We start from the raw sequence: 19,245 nt of genomic DNA, 5'->3' as shown, positions 1-19,245 counted from the left end.
AAGCAGGGAAACACGACTGTTCACACGTACACACTCACCACGCATATACATATACACACAAATGTGTGTGTATATATATATATATATATATATATATATATATATATATATATATATATATATATATATATATATATATATATATACAGTTGCAAAAAAGTATGTGAACCCCTTGGGATTACTTGCATTTCTGCATAAATTGGTCATTAAACATATCACAACAATAGACAAACACCGTCTGCTTAAACTAATTCCAGGACAGGTAGACAGAGAGTGAGAGAGAAAGTGCAAAAATTAGATAGACAATGAGAGAGGTAGATAGACTTAGAGAGAGACAGAGACATACAGAGAGAGACAGACAGGCAGAAAGGAAGAGTGATACAGAGGTAAAGAGAAAAAGAGAAATAAAGAGAGCTAGATAGACAGATAGAGATCTACATTGGCAGACAGAGAGAGAGAGAGAGTAGTAGAGAGAGGTAGATAGCCAGTGAAAGAGTGAGAGAGACAGACAGAGAGTCAGAAAGAAAGGTAGACAGAGATCGCGAGAGAGGAGTAAGAGTTAGATAGAGAAAGAGAGAGGTATATAGACAGAGAGAGATATAGAGAGAGAGGAAAGAAAGAGAGCTCAGCAACCAAATCCTGGCCCCCGCGGCCGTGTGTGTGTCTCTCTGTGTGTGTGAGGCCATCTATGAGAATAGTAATGACACATCAATGAAAGCCCATCAACTAGTGCCCTTCGCGCGCTTAGTGAGGGTCACACACGAGCGCGAGGAATGCGCGCACACACACACAGACATACACACACACACAAACGCGCGCGCAGCCTGAGAGCGCACTAACTAACGCACCTGCAACTAACCGCTGCAAGGACTGGACCCCAGTCAGAGTGTGCATGAAAAGAAAGCAACCAGGACAGAGAGAGAGAGAGAGAGAGAGAGAGAGAGCACGAGCACCTGGGCAGCGTGACGTCACTCCGCCCTACTTCGGCGAGAAGTCCTGAAGCGATCTGCACTTCCTCAAACAGCTGAACCACAGAGCGAGAAACTGGGCGGAAGGAAGAAACTGAAGAGCCGAGACTTTCCCCCCTTTTTCTGGAAGAGAGGTAAGTCGTGGTTTTAACACACCGGCCGGTTTCGAGTTGCTGTAATTTCTCGAGGTTTTGATAACGATTGGAGAGAGCTGAGGTCTCTCAGTGTGTGAACTGGAGGAGCTCCTGCGAGCTTCTCACACTGAACCTTCAGTGATCCGGTTTGGAAAAAAAATACTTGCCTTGCTGTCTTTCTGGGGAGCTGTAAGGCTCTGAATTGTAGTTTAATTGAATTTAAAGTGTGTTTTCTGAGTTTTTGAGATTTGAGCTGCACAAAATATATAATATAAGTAACGTTACTGATGTTGTGATATCTGTTTAACATTTGAAGTTGTTTAGATAGATTTTTCTCTTTACCAGCCAGTATCAATCTAAAAACTACTAGGAACATCTGCTTTTATTTTATCTACTGTTCATGTTGTGAATTGTGCAGCAAATCTGTCTAAAAAATAAGGTGTTTTTATTGCTATTGCCCACTAGAGTGATGTGAAGATCATCTCCTGTGCACTGGTGGGATCTTATACCATCTGAGTCACTCTGTGACATAATGCCTGATCTAGACATATAAACCCTGGATGATAGATGATGTCCTCCTTTGGTCTTGTGCAGCCCAGCAAATACCAGTACTTCAGAATTCTGTCCTACTTACAAGCCCAGGTGTCTGTGGTCACACCACTGTTGCACTTGTTGCTATGACTGGTTGCTTCTCCTGCTGTTAACTGCTGCACTTTAAATGTCAGTTAGTTGCTACTACCTCCCTGGCCTCTCTGCTGATATGGGACTGTTGTTGGCCAGGGTCTCACAGGGGAATTCTCATACAGTGGTCACACCCTGCTCTTTAGGGTTCAGTCGCTGGATGATTAGCAGTCTATGATAACCAATGTAGATTGCCTGCCTTCATTTCCCACTGAACATCCTTTTCTGCCTTCCACAGTGTGCTGTAGGTTTTTGGTGGGATTGCCATGTTTCACCCTGGATTTTTGTCCACTCATATACTACCTACTGACAGCTCATGTTCTTAGAGCCATGCTTCCAGGAAAGTAGTCAATTTTTATGTGCTGTTTCAGTAATTTCAATCTGCCATATTAGTTCAGAGTTCTAGTTTTGGGCCAAGTTCAACTTGAACAATTGGCCTCTGTCCAACTTGGATAGTTGTCTTCCAGCAACAGCCCAGCACAATGCTATAATCAGCTAATATGGTCATACATATTAGTTTTCCATATCAGTCACTAAGAGGCCTTGAGTGGTGGGCTCAGTCCATAATGTAAACTGGTGTGCCAGTGGCTCATCTGCCTGCCCAAGCCCAAACTAGGTGTTGGAATTACCATGAAGACATGGGTTTACCTTAAGGAACTACATCCAGATGTAGTCCAGATAATGTGGGATAGAAAATATTCTATAATTAACAAATATCAGTGGAGGTCAAGACATTTCAATACAAAATCTAAGTAGGGATGCTGGACAAGTTCATTCTTGATCAGGTGAATCTAGGAAAGGTTTCCTCCAACATGGATTCACTTGCATGTGCCACTGATGCTCCTGCTATGCCTCAGGATGGAAGATCTGAAAAGATGGAAGTCTACCATCATCTCACTTTTTTCTCTGCTGAACTCTTGCTCTGAGGTCCCAAAAGGCCCCATGAGACTCTGAGGCCCTATCAACACTATTCATCTCCTAGGTGATTTGATCATAAGTGCCCAGTAAAAAGTTTACTTGTGAACAGGGATACAGTTAGTCTCAAAGTTTAATTGTAAACATTTTACTCAAACCACATACAGGTGGTCAGAGGTGCCTATGACCCAATTATTATTGTGGTGTGAATGTCAAAGCATCTCAATGTGTCCCAGACAGCAAAGCCCCACCTGCAATAACTGTGTCACTGCCCCTGATGGAACATGCGTTATAACCACAAAGCCACACCATCTACTGTGCGCAAGAGTATGCTCCAAAAACAAGCTATTGGATAAAGGCAATATTCCTGCAATCACAGAAGTCAACGTGAGATTTTCTTGTAGAGCTGCTTTATGACACCACTCATTATGCATGCTGTAAAACAAATCTATCAGCATCTGTATGCATTTGTACAGCTGTATTAGCAGTGGATGCACCATTATCTTGCTAAATGCTTTTATTCATTCATTAAAAGGAGTGTTCACAAACAGTTGAACACCCAGTGTGTATAAAGCCTCAGCGGATGGAGGAGGGCAGGCAAGGACAGAATCAGGTCAAAAAAATAGGGCTGGCTGACCTATGCTGGAAAGAGAGATGAGCCGGATAGATACCAGTACCAGCTGCTGGTTGGATGTTGCTTTTGATCAGCTCTGTGAAAGCAGTTGGTTTCAATAATCTGGAGCAGAAATACTGGTGTATTTGTCTCCCTTTTCTCTTGGTCTGTCTCATCAGTATAAATATTCAGTTAATTGAATGATGTAAAAATGTACATAGATCACTGCGTGGTTTCAATCTGACATGTCTTGGTGTCAGTACCATAACACATAAATGTGCACAGTCCACTGAGAATAGAATGACCCTCTCCTTGTTTCTAAACTCTTTGTCCATTTTCCGTTTGTTGTGTTGGTACGAGTGGATCAGACACAGCAGTACTGCAGAAGGACTGCAGTCTGTAATTATAGAACTCTGAAATATGCTGAGTGTAACAACATGTAATGTAAAGTGGGGATAAGGTGTGCATCTTAGGGTTTTTGAGGTTGGTTATGGTGAAAAATATTGCTTTTGTCTAAAATGTGATTTGTAATTTATTTCACAAAATAAAAAGAATAAACTGATTTTAACTATATATAGGTCTTGGTCTAACTAAAGAAGCATTATTTTCTTTGTATGCTTCTTTTCTTTTTTTAATACTATAATCTCTTATAGGAAACCAGATAAATCAGCTAGAGACAACTCAGTATAAGGGAATAAAGACTGAGATGATGTACTAACACGCTGGAACGCTGGTTTTGGCGCTAACATAGAAATAAAACTGTCACATAACACACCACCTGGTTTCACACAGATTTACAAACTGAAGTTCAGCAGCACATACAGAAAAATACATGCTGTGCATTTGTGCATGTTCTGGGCAGACTTCCCAAGAGCATAGTCTAGTCTAGGCACAAACACCACTGTTAAGTAGTAAAAGGAGCATCACACTAAAACATTCTGTATATTGCATTTGAGATGTCTTAAAGGTGCCCTAGAATTAAAATCTCTACTTACCTTGTCATAGATGAATAACAGATGAGTACATTGTGTACAAGTGATCTATTGTGAACCTTATACACTGTTCTGTCCAGCAAAAAAACAGAACAGAGCTGTATATCAAATTTACCCTGTGTTAACAGTCTTTGCTCAGCATGCGTTCGTACCACCACTAGCAACACCTAAAGCTTAGATGGTCACTTTGAGAGAATTTGGTGCTTTTGATACTTTTGGACAGTTTTCTAAGACAAGCAGGAACATAACCACCAGACCACCAGGTAAAAGTGGAGATGGAATATGAGTTGCTACACAAACCAATCCATATGTCTGCAGCTTTTCCTGTGACAATGTGTGTGAAAAAGTGAAAAACTGGAAAACATACTAAAAGTTAACCCTTGCTGACCAGCATTTGCTAACTATTCTAAATCCTGCTAAACTCAGGGGATTGTGTAGGCATCTGTGCTAGGCTAAAAGACCCAGTAGCAAAGCTTATTTTTTCAGCTAGCTAACAAGCTAGTTAGCATACACACCGCATTGAAGCTGCAGAGAGAACAGCAACACTATTAGTTAAGACTCTGGTATAATTACATTAAATATTTATATTGTTCTTGCTACATTGCTGTAAACAAAGCTAGGAAATGAAATGCTATAATATGCGTATATAATATACATAGATCCTTGAGCTGTAAAAATGAAAATCAAAACAAAAAGGTCTGCAATAAAAGTAAAAACAGTATGTCTCATTTTGAGACACGAAAGGATATAGTGGATTAAATATAGGCATTTTTACTCCATTTACATACTTCCAATATATTTATCAAACAATCTCTTGATCAATGCAATTTCATGCACTTTATCATTTATTCTGCAAAACCAAAGGGATATTTAACCCTATTTGTTTATGATATGCTTTCATGCATATCAAATCCACATAAATGAATGCAACCTGAAAACCACCTATCTATTTTGTGCATGCACTCCTTACTTACACACATATTTATTAATATGTACACACACTCATTCACCAGCATGCCTTTCTGTCTTCATCTGCAGTAAATGAGTCACATTTCCAAAAATAGGGGAGAATTACTGTTCATGATCCTGTGTGTGTCTGTGTGTATTTGTGCATGCTGTGATTTGTTTGGAAGAGCCTCAGGCATTGATATGGTTTGTTTACAAATCGATCTCTCTCTGTGCAGCAAGCTTTTGTTATTGACGTACTCTCCCAATCACATTCCCTCTTTTTGGAGTGTACACAAAAGTACAATGAGTTATGAAATGCTGTAATGCTGGGGCTTGTTTAAACATCTGAGTTGCCATTTAATGTGTTTGGACATGTTAGCAGGTGGAGTGCTATAGGAATGTGGCTGAGGAGACAGTGTGTTAAACATCTTTTAAGGCATGTGCCAAAAATACCAGTTCTTTATTAAATTAAGAACTGCATTAACACACGTGTGCAATACAGACACACTCCCATGTTGTGTCCTTATGCAATTCCTGCCAACACCCAGCCCTGCTCACTCTGAAGAAATACAGCACCTTATCCAAAGTCTAAAGTGCAAATTCAGAAGAAGGGTGACTTAAGTGACATTTATGTATAAAATAAAAGCATGTGCAGTGTCTTAAATCTTCACTAGATATGTCAGATATTCAGCAATACGGTATTATGCATTTAGCCCAGCATGTTGCAGTTTTATGAAAGATGTATTGTGCTATTTTAAAGATTGCACAATGAAACTGAAACACCTGGTTTTAGACCACAATAATCTATTGTCCCAACGGACAGTTCTGGTGGAAACAGGAGAGTTGAGGAGCACATTGAATTCTGCCATGATTTGGGCAGCCGTGGTTTTATGTTTTTTGGATACAACCCGGGTTAGCACCCGATCATCCCTTTCAGACAGCTTCCTCTTGCGTCCACAGTTAATCCTGTTGGATGTGGTTGGTCCTTCTTGGTGGTATGCTGACATTACCCTGGATACCGTGGCTCTTGATGCATCACAAAGACTTGCTGTCTTGGTCACAGATGCGCCAGCAAGACGTGCACCAACAATTTGTACTCTTTTGAACTCTGGTATGTCACCCATAATGTTGTGTGCATTGCAATGTATTTTGAGCAAGACTGTGCTCTTACCCTGCTAATTGAACCTTCACACTCTGCTCTTACTGGTGCAATGTGCAATTAATGAAGATTGGCCACCAGGCTGCTCCAATTTAGCCATGAAACCTCCCACACTAAAATGACAGGTGTTTTAGTTTCACTGTCCAACCCCTGTATGCTATGTTATGACAGGAGCTCAAAACCAATAAATACGGTTGTTCTGGTGTACAAATTACCACCAATTAAGTTTTTTTTGTAAACTTGTAAAATGTAAAATATTTTCAGTTCAGACCTTGTTTTTTAATAAGTGACCTTTTTTATATGCAGTATTTAAACATTCTTAACGTTTCAAAAGACAATGTTTACTCCCTGCAATGCACATCTATATAAACAATGCTGAGAATAAGTTTTGTCATATGTTTTAAAAATCAGATGTCCTGAGAACCACCTAATTTGCATATCCCCTCCCACAGCAGTTTAGACCCACCTGTTCATACTGCAGTTTTCAAGCATGTTTCAGCTCTGAGTATTTGACAATTTGAGTGAAATGTATAAAAAAAAAATGAAAGATATTGAGCTTTACAAATGATGTTACATTTTCAGAATGTACCATTCCTTCCTAAATTTTACAATCCTTTTAAACTTTAACTGGCATATATAAAGAAAAACAGCCAGTTTTGAATAATTCATAAACTCTCCAATTGTATTTAGTCATGCTTAGGGTTATAAGGAGGGTTTTAGCCTGGGTGACTTATCTGAACACAGATATTTCAGAGCAGTTTTAAAGCTAAACTAAAAAAAATAGCCTGCTTAATTCTAAGAAGAGGTTGGAAACAGTAAGAAATAAAATGTTTGATTTTCAAAACATCAACTAAATGCTTTTAAGTGAACTTCAAGGACATATAAAATATATATGGGCCCTTTAATGCAACTTTGTAATAAAACCAAAGAACGTATAGTATAAAAGTCCTGTAAAATGTTAGAAATTATATGTTATTTTGGGAAATATTGAGACATCTAGTACATTGTGTATATTTTGCATGGCTCATAGTGATATGTTGCTGTTAGCACATAAATAAGTTTTATCTTATAGTGTTTATTACATTACAGTATGACAAAAAAATTAACTCATACTCCGTTAGTAGTGATCAGAAAAGATCTGTGCATTGTTTGCAGTTAGGTCACAGGCATCCCCCATATTGTTGACTCAGTATTTTAGCTGAGCTAAACAAACATTTCTAAGGGAAAATCCCTCCTTAAGCAAATCTTAAATATGCAATGTACTACCAATGCTGGGACAGCAGTCTGTTACAATCTTACTCTTCAAGGCCACTGGAGACTGAAAGCAGATTTGTTTTAATGTTGTCTACTTGGTATACTTCTAAATTTATCACTTTTTATCAGGGTCATCAGTTTCATCAGTGCCAGTGCAGCTGCAGACTTTTTGAGCCTTTTTGCTCACCTTATTTAATTGATAACTTTTCCTTTAATTTTACTTTTCCTATATTTTTACCTTTAAATGGTGGGTTTAAAGGTTTAAATATAGTCTCTGATTTTGTTGTCACATTTATGTAACTGTGACAGCAGCATAGCATAGCCTAGTCTAGGATAGCTTTTAAGATTGTAACAAGAAATATTACTAATTATTCCCAAATGTACAATCTACAAATTCCACACATTTCTTTTGTATTTAACTGCTTTATAGTCTTTTATAGTATGGTTTTGGAATTTGCCATTTGTCCAGCTCAGATTTACTACATGGATTTAACTTTTGAAAAAGATAAACGTAATGTTAAGAGTTCACGTTATGTTGTTTCATGTAATAATATTTATTATTATTATTATTTAACTATGCTTAAATAAAGTCTTATATTCTAGTTCACATGTGTCAAACACAAGGCCCGCGGGCCAAATGTGGCCCGCCACGTCTTTTTATGTGGCCCGCGAGAGCTTGTAAGATCTTAGTGTCTATAATAAATAGGTCAGAAGCGTTCTTTGACCAAAAAATACATTTCCCACAATGCTTGTCGATTGTATTACCCGCAAAGTTACGGCTTTCTGCCACTACACGGCAGTGTAGTCATTGATGTGGAAACCCTGCCGGAGGGAAGGCGTAACTTCGCGGGTGGAATTGAGACATATAGATGTTTATCCCATAATGTCCAGAAAAAGAGAAGTTGATGCAGACTGTTGGGAAAATCCGCACTACCCTTTACAGCGCCATTTCCAGTGCGTTCCCCCTGAATTCTTTTAAATGGTTGAGATGAGTAGAGAAGTCAAGAGGAGTCAGGATACCAAGTTTTCAGCAAATTTAACAGTTTATTTCAGAAGATCTTCCGGGAACAATGCTCCGCTCAGAGAGTCAAGGAGAATGTTCTAACACAAAAAGACATACACAAGATTATATAGATCATCCCACTATGGTGTGAGTGAAGAAGGTTGAACAGCCCCCCCCTGGTCCCATAAACTGTGTCCTATCTTGACATGACGCCATGCCTGCCTGTCACCTGCGTCTTCAGTATAATAAATCTATTGTCCTCCCGCCTGGTTCTGGCAACATAATTTCAGTAGAAGTTCCCTCCTTATCTTTGGTCTGAGGGGACGGGTCAACCTCCCTCACTCTCAAGGTCTAACTAACCACAGATGGCTACACATGTGTTGTGAAACATTCTTGTGCAAACTCAAATAAACTACATTTGTTATATGATTCTAAAGAGTACTGTGTCCGTTAACATATGATCACCAACATGAATAAAGATTACAAAGTGCTAAATAATTCCCTTTTGAATACAGGTAACATATTGATTGATTAACATATTGAGTAAACCTTATTAAAATCACTAATGGATTATACTGATTGGTTTTTCATTAAGTATTTTGTTTGATTATAGGACAACAATGTTTTAACCCTTAATTGATAGTTTCCATGATTATAAGACAATGTTTTAACCTTTAAATTCTCAACAAGACGGACGGCTGTGCTTCAAGGCGAAAGACCGGTATGCCTTTTGTGTTACGAAGAGTGTTACTGACCAAAATAAACGCTTTTTAGGAGAGATATAAGTTCTGTGTAAATATTTATAAGACAATACCTGACATCTGTTTTAATGACGTTAATAAACATCACTGGGACAGCGCTAGTCGCAGTTTCACCGCAGCAAAGTACGAGGACGTGAATCACTTATCTAACCAGCCTTTACTGATTTCTGCCCTCAATAACCCTTTCAATAACCTCCAATAGCCTTTAATAGTCTTCAGTATCCTTCAACAGTCTAACCTTGCAGCCGTGGTGTGTCCACTAAACTCCGTAGTTATAAACATCCTGAGGTTAGCAGCGCGATAACTGACCTGTTTATAATGTAATCCCAGCAGTGACTCATGCTCTAAACGGCTGCTGTTAGCTGATTGGGCTGAAAGATGAACTGTAGAGAGCTGTATTATTCGGTTACAAAAATCTTTATTTCATACACAGAAGAACTTAAAAATTTTAAAAACGCTCCAGACTGGCTGAGCTGAGCCCTGTAGCCCGTGGCTGGGCTGTAGCTCTGACTCAGTAAAGACTGCGGACTTGTGGTGCTGCTGCTGCAGCTCCCACTAGTGGTTGGATGAGGAACTGCTAAATCTGAGGAAATGCTATGTTCTTAACAGCTCACAATTTTTGATTTTATATTTATTAAGCCTTATTTCAGTTAATAATTTCAAAGTTAATATAACTTGATGTCATTTCTATTCACTTGAATAGTTTGGTTCTTGATTGATGGAGTTTTTGGATTTCATGACATGACAAATTAAAAGGATTTATGTTAATAGAGCAACAAGCAAACATTTTTTCCATGCAACTGTAATATTTGATTGAATAAATAATATATTGAGAGTTATTTAACATTAAGGAGTAATTACATTCATTTACATATATTACATTTGGTTACATTTTATTACATTTATAAGTTACATCTGGCCCTCGGAGGACAGCCAATATGCCAATGTGGCCCTCGGCCAAAATGAGTTTGACACCCCTGTTCTAGTTTAACTGTATTTTTTCTTTTTCATTACATACAAGTTTTTTTTTTTTTTAAATGGATGAGATGCATGCACATAAATTGTTCTAATATTCTGTACATGAGGTGCCTACTATACTGTGTTACCCAAATGTTATCATTGCACATATATTTTTTCCTCAAATGTTGTGTTTTTGTTAGTGGGTAAGTTTCTGAATTGTTGGTGGAATTGTGTTTTTTTGCAGACTGACTTTGAGTGGCAATCATGGCACCCTTCCTGAGAATTGCATTTAATGCGTATGACCTTGGTGCTCTTTCACCAATGGCTGAGGCGCCTTTCTGTGCAGTTAAGATGAAGGAGGCCCTCAGCACAGGTAAGTAACTGTGTGTATGTGTTTCAAACACATTATACTTTTATTTGTACACGTACATGTTCTTTTAATGGCACCACCTACTCTCTCTCTCTCTCACCTTCCAGAGCGAGGCAAGACTTTGATTCAGAGAAAACCCACCATGTTTCCTGCCTGGCGCGCCAGCTTCGATGCACATATTTATGAGGGCCGTGTCCTACAGGTGTTGCTGATGCGAACTGCTGAGAACCCATTAGCAGAAGTCACTGTGGGTGTGTCTGTACTTGCGGAGCGATGCAAGAAGGCCAATGGACGTGCAGAATTCTGGGTATGTGGTTGTCTGTCTTGTCTGTCTGTCTGTCTGTGTGTGTGCCAGATTTAACCTATTTTGTCTTCATCTGCAGGTTGATCTGCAGCCTTCAGGAAAAGTGATGATGTCTGTACAGTATTTCTTGGAAGATGCAGACACAGGTGAGACAATCAAGCAATATGACAATATCCTGAGCAACTACCACAGAAATGAAAATAACACCAATAAACTTTGTTCTTTATAATGTTTGGAACAAAAATCCATTTGTCATTGATTGACCTCTCTGTTGTACTGTTTAAATTTTCAGATAAAACCAGTGAAATGATGCATGCATGCATTTTTTTACCATATTAAAGTGGAAGGTTACATCATTTATGTTTCTAAACTAAAAGCAGAATCATTTCTGAGTGTTGTGTTTAATGATACCAGTGTGCTAGAACATTTATCCCTGCTAAGCCTAATATATTAATTCAAAAACTGGGGTGTTGGATCGTTTTTCGCCGAAATTTTTCTGGCCGCGTCTTTTACGTACTTACCTCACATGTACAGTCTCTGAAAGAGGATCCAGCTCAGTATTACTAAACGCGAGAGACTGGTGGAGCAATGGAGACTTCAGAAGGGGAAACTCAGATTCAATCGCTCTGAAAGGAGACCGCGTCACACCTGTCCAGTTTAAAATGATTCTTTCGCCTGTTCAGTGCAATTACCCATTCTGAACAGACAGGACCTTAAATCCCAGAACTTACAGACATCGGCTTTAAAATATCGAGGGTTTTTATATTATAAACAAATGCACCATAATATTAGGAGCATTTGCTTTCACAGGTGTGTGTTTCCTGAAGTGTGCTTCATTGTTTCATTAGTGTAGACATAAGATACCTAAACTTGCTTCTAAGCTAGTTCTCACACACACACACACACACACCTCATCCTTGCCAAATATATATATGGATATATCATTTCTCTCTCCCATTGCTTGATTCAAATATTTGGCTCTTGGCAATGAGAGACTGATAACTCTCAACAGAGTGTAAATGTTTGGAGGTGGGGGGTGCTAGGTGGGGGGTGTTTTTGTGAGTGTATTTTTCTGGAATGTCTTCACTCAGCATGTCTGAGCGTCTCTTTCCCTTGCAGGCTCTCCAGCACCAGTCCCTTCTGCTCGTCTGAAGTGCTAATGTGCCTTTCCTTTCATTAGACCTGAGCCTGTTTTAAGAATGAATATATGTGGCTTTGCATCGATGGTTGCAGAAGCACACTAATGAAATTTATTATAATATTTGCCCCGCTCAGAAACTCTACTGCCTTCAGTAGAAGAAAAGAAAAATCTTAATGGCTGCTGTTTTAAGTGTTAATAATACTTTTAATATATATAAGTATTTGTTAGTTATTTTTTTTATAGTTGTCCAGTTATTTTTAAAGAACTAGAGGTAATATATGGAGGTAAAATGGCTGTGAACCACAAACAGTAAATGCAATGTATTTTAATATTTTCTCTAGCTGAAAGTCTACACTTCATTGGTTCACTTTAAATTCACTGAATGGGTATACAAAATTCCCAAATATCTAATCTAATCTATCTATTGGCCTGACTGTATATTTTCTCTCTCTCTCTCAGAGTCTATTCAGTCTGTAGTATCAGAGGAAGAGGCTCCAACACTTACTCGGCGTCGTGGAGCCATTAAACAGGCCAAAATTCACTTCATTAAAAACCATGAGTTCATCGCTACCTTCTTTAGACAGCCCACCTTCTGCTCAGTCTGCAGAGACTTTGTATGGTGAGTTTCATCTGTGTGTGTGTGTGTGCCACCCCACAAATGTTACAAGTAGAATCTTTTGTGTGACAGTTACAAATAAAATTTAAGGGGTAAGTCAAATTCATTATTTCAGGTTCATTATTTCTGAACAGGTTAAATATTAGCTACATTTCAGTGGCTTTTTGAGAACATGTTGAAATTATAGTCTGTACAGACTATACAGCAGATCATTATAAACTATAAACTAGCAGCTTTAATACCTTTATTTTTAAGTACACAATAGAAGTGTGAATAATATATAATATTAATAATGAATAATGTTATCTTAATTGTTTGTGTTTTACTTTTCAGGGGGCTTAATAAACAAGGATACAAGTGCAGACGTGAGTATTTCTATATAAGCTTAGTCTTTCCCTAAAGCTTCATATTATTCTAATACATTCAATGCTCTGCTTTTACAGAGTGTAATGCAGCCATACATAAGAAGTGCATTGACAAAATCATTGGCAGATGCACTGGCACTGCGGCTAACAGTCGTGACACTGTGGTATGTGGGATATCTTTGGGCTATGCTATGTTTGGATGTAGATAGTGATAGGTTTTTTGGTACAATGGCTGGCTGTGTGTGCAGTTTCAGAAGGAGCGCTTTAAAATCGATATGCCACATCGCTTTAAGACCTACAACTACATGAGCCCCACCTTCTGTGACCACTGTGGCAGTCTGCTGTGGGGTCTTGTCAAACAGGGTCTGAAGTGTGAGGGTAAGTGAGTGATGTAAAAGAATGGGTTCATTTAAAATATATATTATTTTAATGTTGTATACAAATGATACAGGGATGTAGTGTATATCTGCTGATTGTGTAGTTAAAACCATAGATTAATAAAATCTATTGAAGGATTTAATAATATAATAATATAAATATAACAATGAATAAATATTTGCCTCTGAATTTTAACATTTGAGAAAAAATGTAATTATTCATGTTTGCCAAATACTTGAATTTAAAAATTACTGTAAATTTGATTAAATGTGCCATTAATATTTAGCTTATTTGTAAATTTGATCAATTGTAATTATTAGTAAAGATGAGATTAATATTGCTGTAATTTCTAAAACATAAATATTATTACCTTTCCCTTTTTTATATGCTACATTTTTTTCTCCTCTCTTCTCAGACTGTGCTATGAATGTTCATCATAAGTGCCAGACTAAAGTGGCCAACTTGTGTGGGATTAACCAAAAACTTCTGGCAGAGGCACTTACTCAAGTCAGCCAGGTGTGTGTGTGATTTGAATGGATTTGATTGATTACAGAGACATATTAAAATTATGCAGAAGGCATTTCATTTTAATAAACACTGACAACCACTTCATGCATGTTGTGTATATTATTATTCTTTATTACAGAAGTCCACAAAGAGGCCTGATCCCAATGCTGACCCACAAACCAAGGATACTGGAGTTTACCAGGACTTTAACAAAAGCCCAGGGCCAGATGTCACTGGTCAGTATCTGTTTGTGTAAAGTGCATTCATTAATATTTAGCATCCTGTTATATGATTAGTATAACATCTTTGGTGTACAGATGACAGTCATGTTGATACTCTGTAGATGGGACTCCATACGGTCTTCTCTGGGAGGGTTCCAGTCCTCGTCCTGTGTCCATCACACACCAGACACGCATTACTGCTGAACATTTTACCTTCCATAAGGTCCTGGGCAAAGGCAGCTTTGGAAAGGTACAGTCACCCTTACTTTAAACATGCTGACACTCAAAATCACCTAGACCTTTATCAGGAGCATCTACTGTTTAAATTCCTTGTTTTTGTTCTTAATACAGAAATGTGTTGAGTGAAGAACACAGCATTTAAAAGCCAAAACACATTACAAACAAAAGATATACAGAAATGCTGGCATTGTGTACTATTTCAGTATAGATTTTTTGGCTTACTTTGCTCATGGTTAATATAAGCTCTTTTTTATGTCTTAAAGAAATATATTACAGTGTTGGTGTTTGTTATAGGATGTTTGGTGACCTTTATACAGAACAGTAGCGGAAACAATAGACTATACAAAACTCTGTCAAATAAACTATACAAAGAAAAGAGGTCAGGGCATACAGAACCATGGTTAGTAAAGTGTGGAACCGTAAGTGAAAGTGAGTGAGTGAGAAGATGTACAGTTTATCCAAAACTAAAAAAAAATATTTTATCCTTGTCTGGAAAACTGGCCATTTGTGTCCAGAAGTATCCAGACTCTTTTTGTATCTAGTGAATTTAGCTAAAATATATGTGCTTAAATTGCATGACTTGCATTGGAGCTTTATGCTTAACACTGCTTTCTCTAGAATGAGGGATCTTCATCCAGTACATTCAGGATAATATGGAGTGGCATTTGGGATTTTGGAAATTTTGGGAAATTTGGGAAATTAATCATCCAACATCATTACCTAATCTCACTAAAGTTCTTAAGGCTAAATACACAATGTTCAAATATTTATTGTAAAAAATGTTTAGACTGTTGCTGATTTCAGAAAAAATATGGCTCTGGGAGGAATTGAACAATTATGTAACAAGAATATACTGTCATTTTAACGAATTTTCAGTAATTCAGTCAATTTCAATATATTAATTGTCTGTATGCTCTTTATATATTACATTTGCTCTCTATGTCCTTTATATATTTTTGTCTTCTTCACTAACTCCCTCTTTCTGTTTCTCTTGCTCTTTTTCTGTCTTTTCAAACCTGCCAGGTGTTTCTGGCTGAGATGAAGAGCAGCGGGGAGTGGTTTGCAGTAAAAGCTTTGAAGAAAGACGTGGTGTTGATGGATGATGATGTAGAGTGTACCATGGTGGAGAAGCGTGTGCTCGCACTGGCCTGGGATAATCCATTTCTCACACACCTTTACTCCACCTTCCAGACCAAGGTAATTATGCAACATAGTAAAAGACTCCAGAAAATGTATTACTTTCATGTGGATATTCCTCTATCTGTCAGAAAATGGTATCCAGAAATAGTATCACTGCTTGATATATGGGATTTAAACTAATACAATAATTTATTATTGATCATTTATTATATTTGTGTTAGGAGCACTTGTTCTTTGTGATGGAGTACCTGAATGGAGGAGATCTGATGTTCCACATACAAGAAAAAGGACGCTTTGACCTCTACAGAGCTACGTGAGACCAAAACACAAACACATCTTCTGTTTATTTGACACAACTACTATCTTCTACTATTACTACTACTACTATTACTACTACTACAAAGCCACGCTAATGTGCTTTTTTTTGCTTTTCTTTTCCTCAGATTCTATGGAGCAGAAATCGTTTGTGGACTGCAGTTCCTCCATGGAAAAGGCATTATTTACAGGTTATACACAAATACTCTTAAACATAAAGAGACCCATGCCAGAAATGACACTGCAACACTACATTAACAATATATGATACAGTAGATTCCCCATTAAATAAAATGCTTAAATCTTAAATCACAATTTATGAAGATAATCTATGTAATTCTTCAAATTGCAAGGCTTAATACATCCAATTATTATTTAGTGTGTGTTATTTAGTGTATTTTTTTTTTCTTAACATTTTCTCCTTCTTTTAGGGATCTGAAGTTGGATAATGTGATGCTGGATGGAGATGGTCATATAAAGATAGCTGATTTTGGCATGTGTAAGGAGAATGTGTTTGGAGAAAATCTGGCGACCACTTTCTGTGGAACCCCAGACTACATCGCTCCTGAGGTACCAGCTGAATTCACCACTGACTTCAAAGTTAATGTACTGACACTCCAGTGTTTCAACTCCACTGTGGATAAGTGGCCTTGTTCTGATCATTTGTTTGTTTGTGTGTGTCGGTACCTGTGTATAGATTCTCCTGGGTCAGCAGTATTCATTCTCAGTCGACTGGTGGTCATTTGGTGTGCTGGTCTATGAAATGCTGATTGGTCAGTCACCATTTCATGGTGATGATGAAGATGAACTATTTGAGTCGATCCGTATGGACACACCTCACTACCCACGCTGGATCACTGTGGATACCAGAGAAATGCTGGAGCGGGTAAATACACATTTTTAATTTCCAGGCAGAATATTTAAAGGTATTATTAATAAAGGAAGAAAAGCCTCTGTATCGAACTAAATAACGTTTGTTTAGTTTTCTGTTTAGTATTTAGTGTTTAGCGGAAGGATGAACAGAAACACTTGTGTGTTTTTAGGTCTGAAGTTCGAAGGGAGTTTTATTTTCTCCTATTCCTCAGAGATTAAAGCATTAAGTGCTGGTAATCTGATATGAACAAGTTCTGATTGGTGTGTTTGTTGTGAGAAAGTGATCTGACCTGGATCGGTCTCCAATTATCAGGGATAAAGTTTGCCAATGTAACCTGATATATTGTCCGTATAATTACTTCAGACTTGAATAAGATACCATCTTTGCGTTCACTTGCTTTGTTGCAGTGCTGTTCGGTACTCTTGATTTTTTCTGTCTGAATTTAAACCAAACAGGAAAATGTTCTTAAGTTACAAACTCGTTAACTGATTTGGATCAGAAAAAACTATAGGTGTGAGAATGTCCTAACTAACATAATAATGTACATATCTTAACAAAACGTCATAGATACAGTTGCATTCTGTATCTTGTCATAATTGTATTATGGAATACACAATACACCTATTGTTTTTAATAAGACAATTTTGTCTTAAAACGCACTTATGCTGTGGTCATCTTTAATCTTTTCTTTTAGTATTTGTAGTATTTAGTATTTTTAGTATAATGTTTGTGGACAATGGAATCTGTTATCATACTTGCCTAGCTGCAAACAGTTCTGCGGTTTAAAAAAACAGCTTGAAGATATTAATGAGTACAGCCCATTCTTGCTTTCAGACTCTCCTTTTTGTTTTCCTGCAGCTTTTTGAGAGAGATCCATCCCGCCGTTTGGGTGTTGTGGGTAATATCCGACATCAGACATTTTTCAAGACTGTTAACTGGTCTGCTTTGGAGAGGAGAGAAATTGAGCCCCCATTTAAACCAAAAGTGGTAAATTTTCTTCTTTTTTTATCTTGCATTTGTGCTTTTTTTTTTTTTTTTTTTTAGCTTTTTCTGTAGTGTCCATCAATTTCTAAATTGATTAAACTGACACTGCAGTTCTAATGGCAAAAACCTGTCTGACTGTTTTCTTCTGTTTGCAGAAAGCGCCAAATGACTGTAGTAACTTTGACCGGGAGTTTTTAAGTGAGAAACCTCGTCTCTCTCACTGCGAGAAAGGCCTGATCGACTCAATGGACCAGACAGCCTTCGCCGGCTTCTCGTTCATCAATCCGAGAATGGACCACCTTCTGCAAAAGTGTTAAACAATTGCCTCCACCACTTAGCTTGAGAGGAGAGGGTCCAGTAGTATTATATGATCAAATAATCTACCCAGTATTTTTCTGTGTCACGAAACAGCTCCTTCTTCTCAAAATAGTTTTTGGGGCATGGATATTTACACTGAACCCCAGAGTGATGGTGATATTCCAGATGCTACAGAACTTTCAGTTAACACCTGATGAAGGTTTTGACTGAAAAAGACAAAGACCTAAAATTCCTTTAGTGACTGTGGTGATAGAGTGCAGCTTATTTTAGAGTGAACTAATCAATGTTCAATGAATGACCCTTATAAAGTCCATGTAGATATGATTCATTCTGTTCATTTCATTCAGTCAGTTAGTTAATGTATTTAGCAGTAGCACATTCATTACTGTAATTTAGCATTATTACAGAATTCCTCAATGATTAAGTCAATGCACAAAACTGATAAAGCCTTAGAGGTTGTTTAAACACTGAATGTGGAAAGCAAACGAGACAAAAGCATAGAGATTATGTACAGATACAGTTTAGATCAGTATATGCATGCTGCACTTTCTGGGTTTATGATGTATAACATTGCATTGTGAGTTTGATATGGTAAATTTAGCTTTATGCATATATTTGCATACAGTGTGTGTTTGTGTGTATGTGTGTGTACATCTGAGAGAGAGAAAGTGTTTTGAGAATCCTTGGCCCATGTGATTTTAGAGAGCAAATAAAAAACATGCATTTTAAGATGTATATTGATCAGGCATGTTTGCACATGTGATTAACCTTAAAGTAAGAGTAAAATGTACTGTGTGGGTCTTATACTGTATATGTGTATGGTGTATAGTGTGTGTGTATATATTTGGTATAGGCTATTTTGTCTTCATGTATGTGATCTGTATGTGTATTGTGTGCATATATGCTATTTTTATTACTTGCAAATTAAACATCAGTATATGATCAAACATATATTTTGTTTTTACACACTCAAATCCCAATCCAGTAAATGTAAATAAAAACAGAAAGCAATTATTTTACAAATTTAGTGTTTTTCAAAAAATGGTCTCACTTTCAGAATCTGATATGTTTTATGTTTAATTGT

At 37.5% G+C, this 19,245-nt stretch overlaps 1 protein-coding gene across 1 annotated transcript; it reads left to right on the top strand.

Moving 5' to 3' along the window:
* Positions 1-787: 787 nt before the first annotated feature.
* On the top strand, positions 788-19,108 carry prkcda (protein kinase C, delta a). Its single transcript, XM_007254281.4, has 18 exons — positions 788-1,102; positions 10,633-10,761; positions 10,866-11,065; positions 11,142-11,208; positions 12,663-12,822; positions 13,153-13,184; positions 13,263-13,348; positions 13,433-13,562; positions 13,978-14,078; positions 14,209-14,305; positions 14,413-14,540; positions 15,554-15,727; positions 15,892-15,983; positions 16,114-16,176; positions 16,417-16,555; positions 16,683-16,871; positions 17,718-17,846; positions 17,999-19,108. Exons 2-18 carry the CDS (start codon positions 10,653-10,655, stop codon positions 18,158-18,160), a joined length of 2,058 nt encoding a protein of 685 aa, XP_007254343.1. The 5' UTR covers positions 788-1,102; positions 10,633-10,652; the 3' UTR covers positions 18,161-19,108.
* The last annotated feature ends 137 nt before the right edge of the window (positions 19,109-19,245 follow it).

This window comes from Astyanax mexicanus, chromosome 5 (genome assembly GCF_023375975.1).
Source record: "Astyanax mexicanus isolate ESR-SI-001 chromosome 5, AstMex3_surface, whole genome shotgun sequence".
Lineage (NCBI taxonomy): Eukaryota > Metazoa > Chordata > Actinopteri > Characiformes > Acestrorhamphidae > Astyanax > Astyanax mexicanus.
Note: the sequence above shows the minus strand (reverse complement) of the source record. Positions and strands in the feature narration are given on the sequence as shown.

What these genes read in the sequence shown, in the direction of transcription:
- prkcda (XM_007254281.4), top strand. Translation starts at nt 10,653, where the DNA reads ATGGCACCCTTCCTGAGAATTGCATTTAATGCGTATGACCTTGGTGCT. An exon ending in GTCTGCAGAGACTTTGTATG is followed by an intron (nt 12,823 to 13,152) that starts GTGAGTTTCATC and finishes TTTACTTTTCAG; the next exon opens with GGGGCTTAATAAACAAGGAT. An exon ending in CACTTACTCAAGTCAGCCAG is followed by an intron (nt 14,079 to 14,208) that starts GTGTGTGTGTGA and finishes TCTTTATTACAG; the next exon opens with AAGTCCACAAAGAGGCCTGA.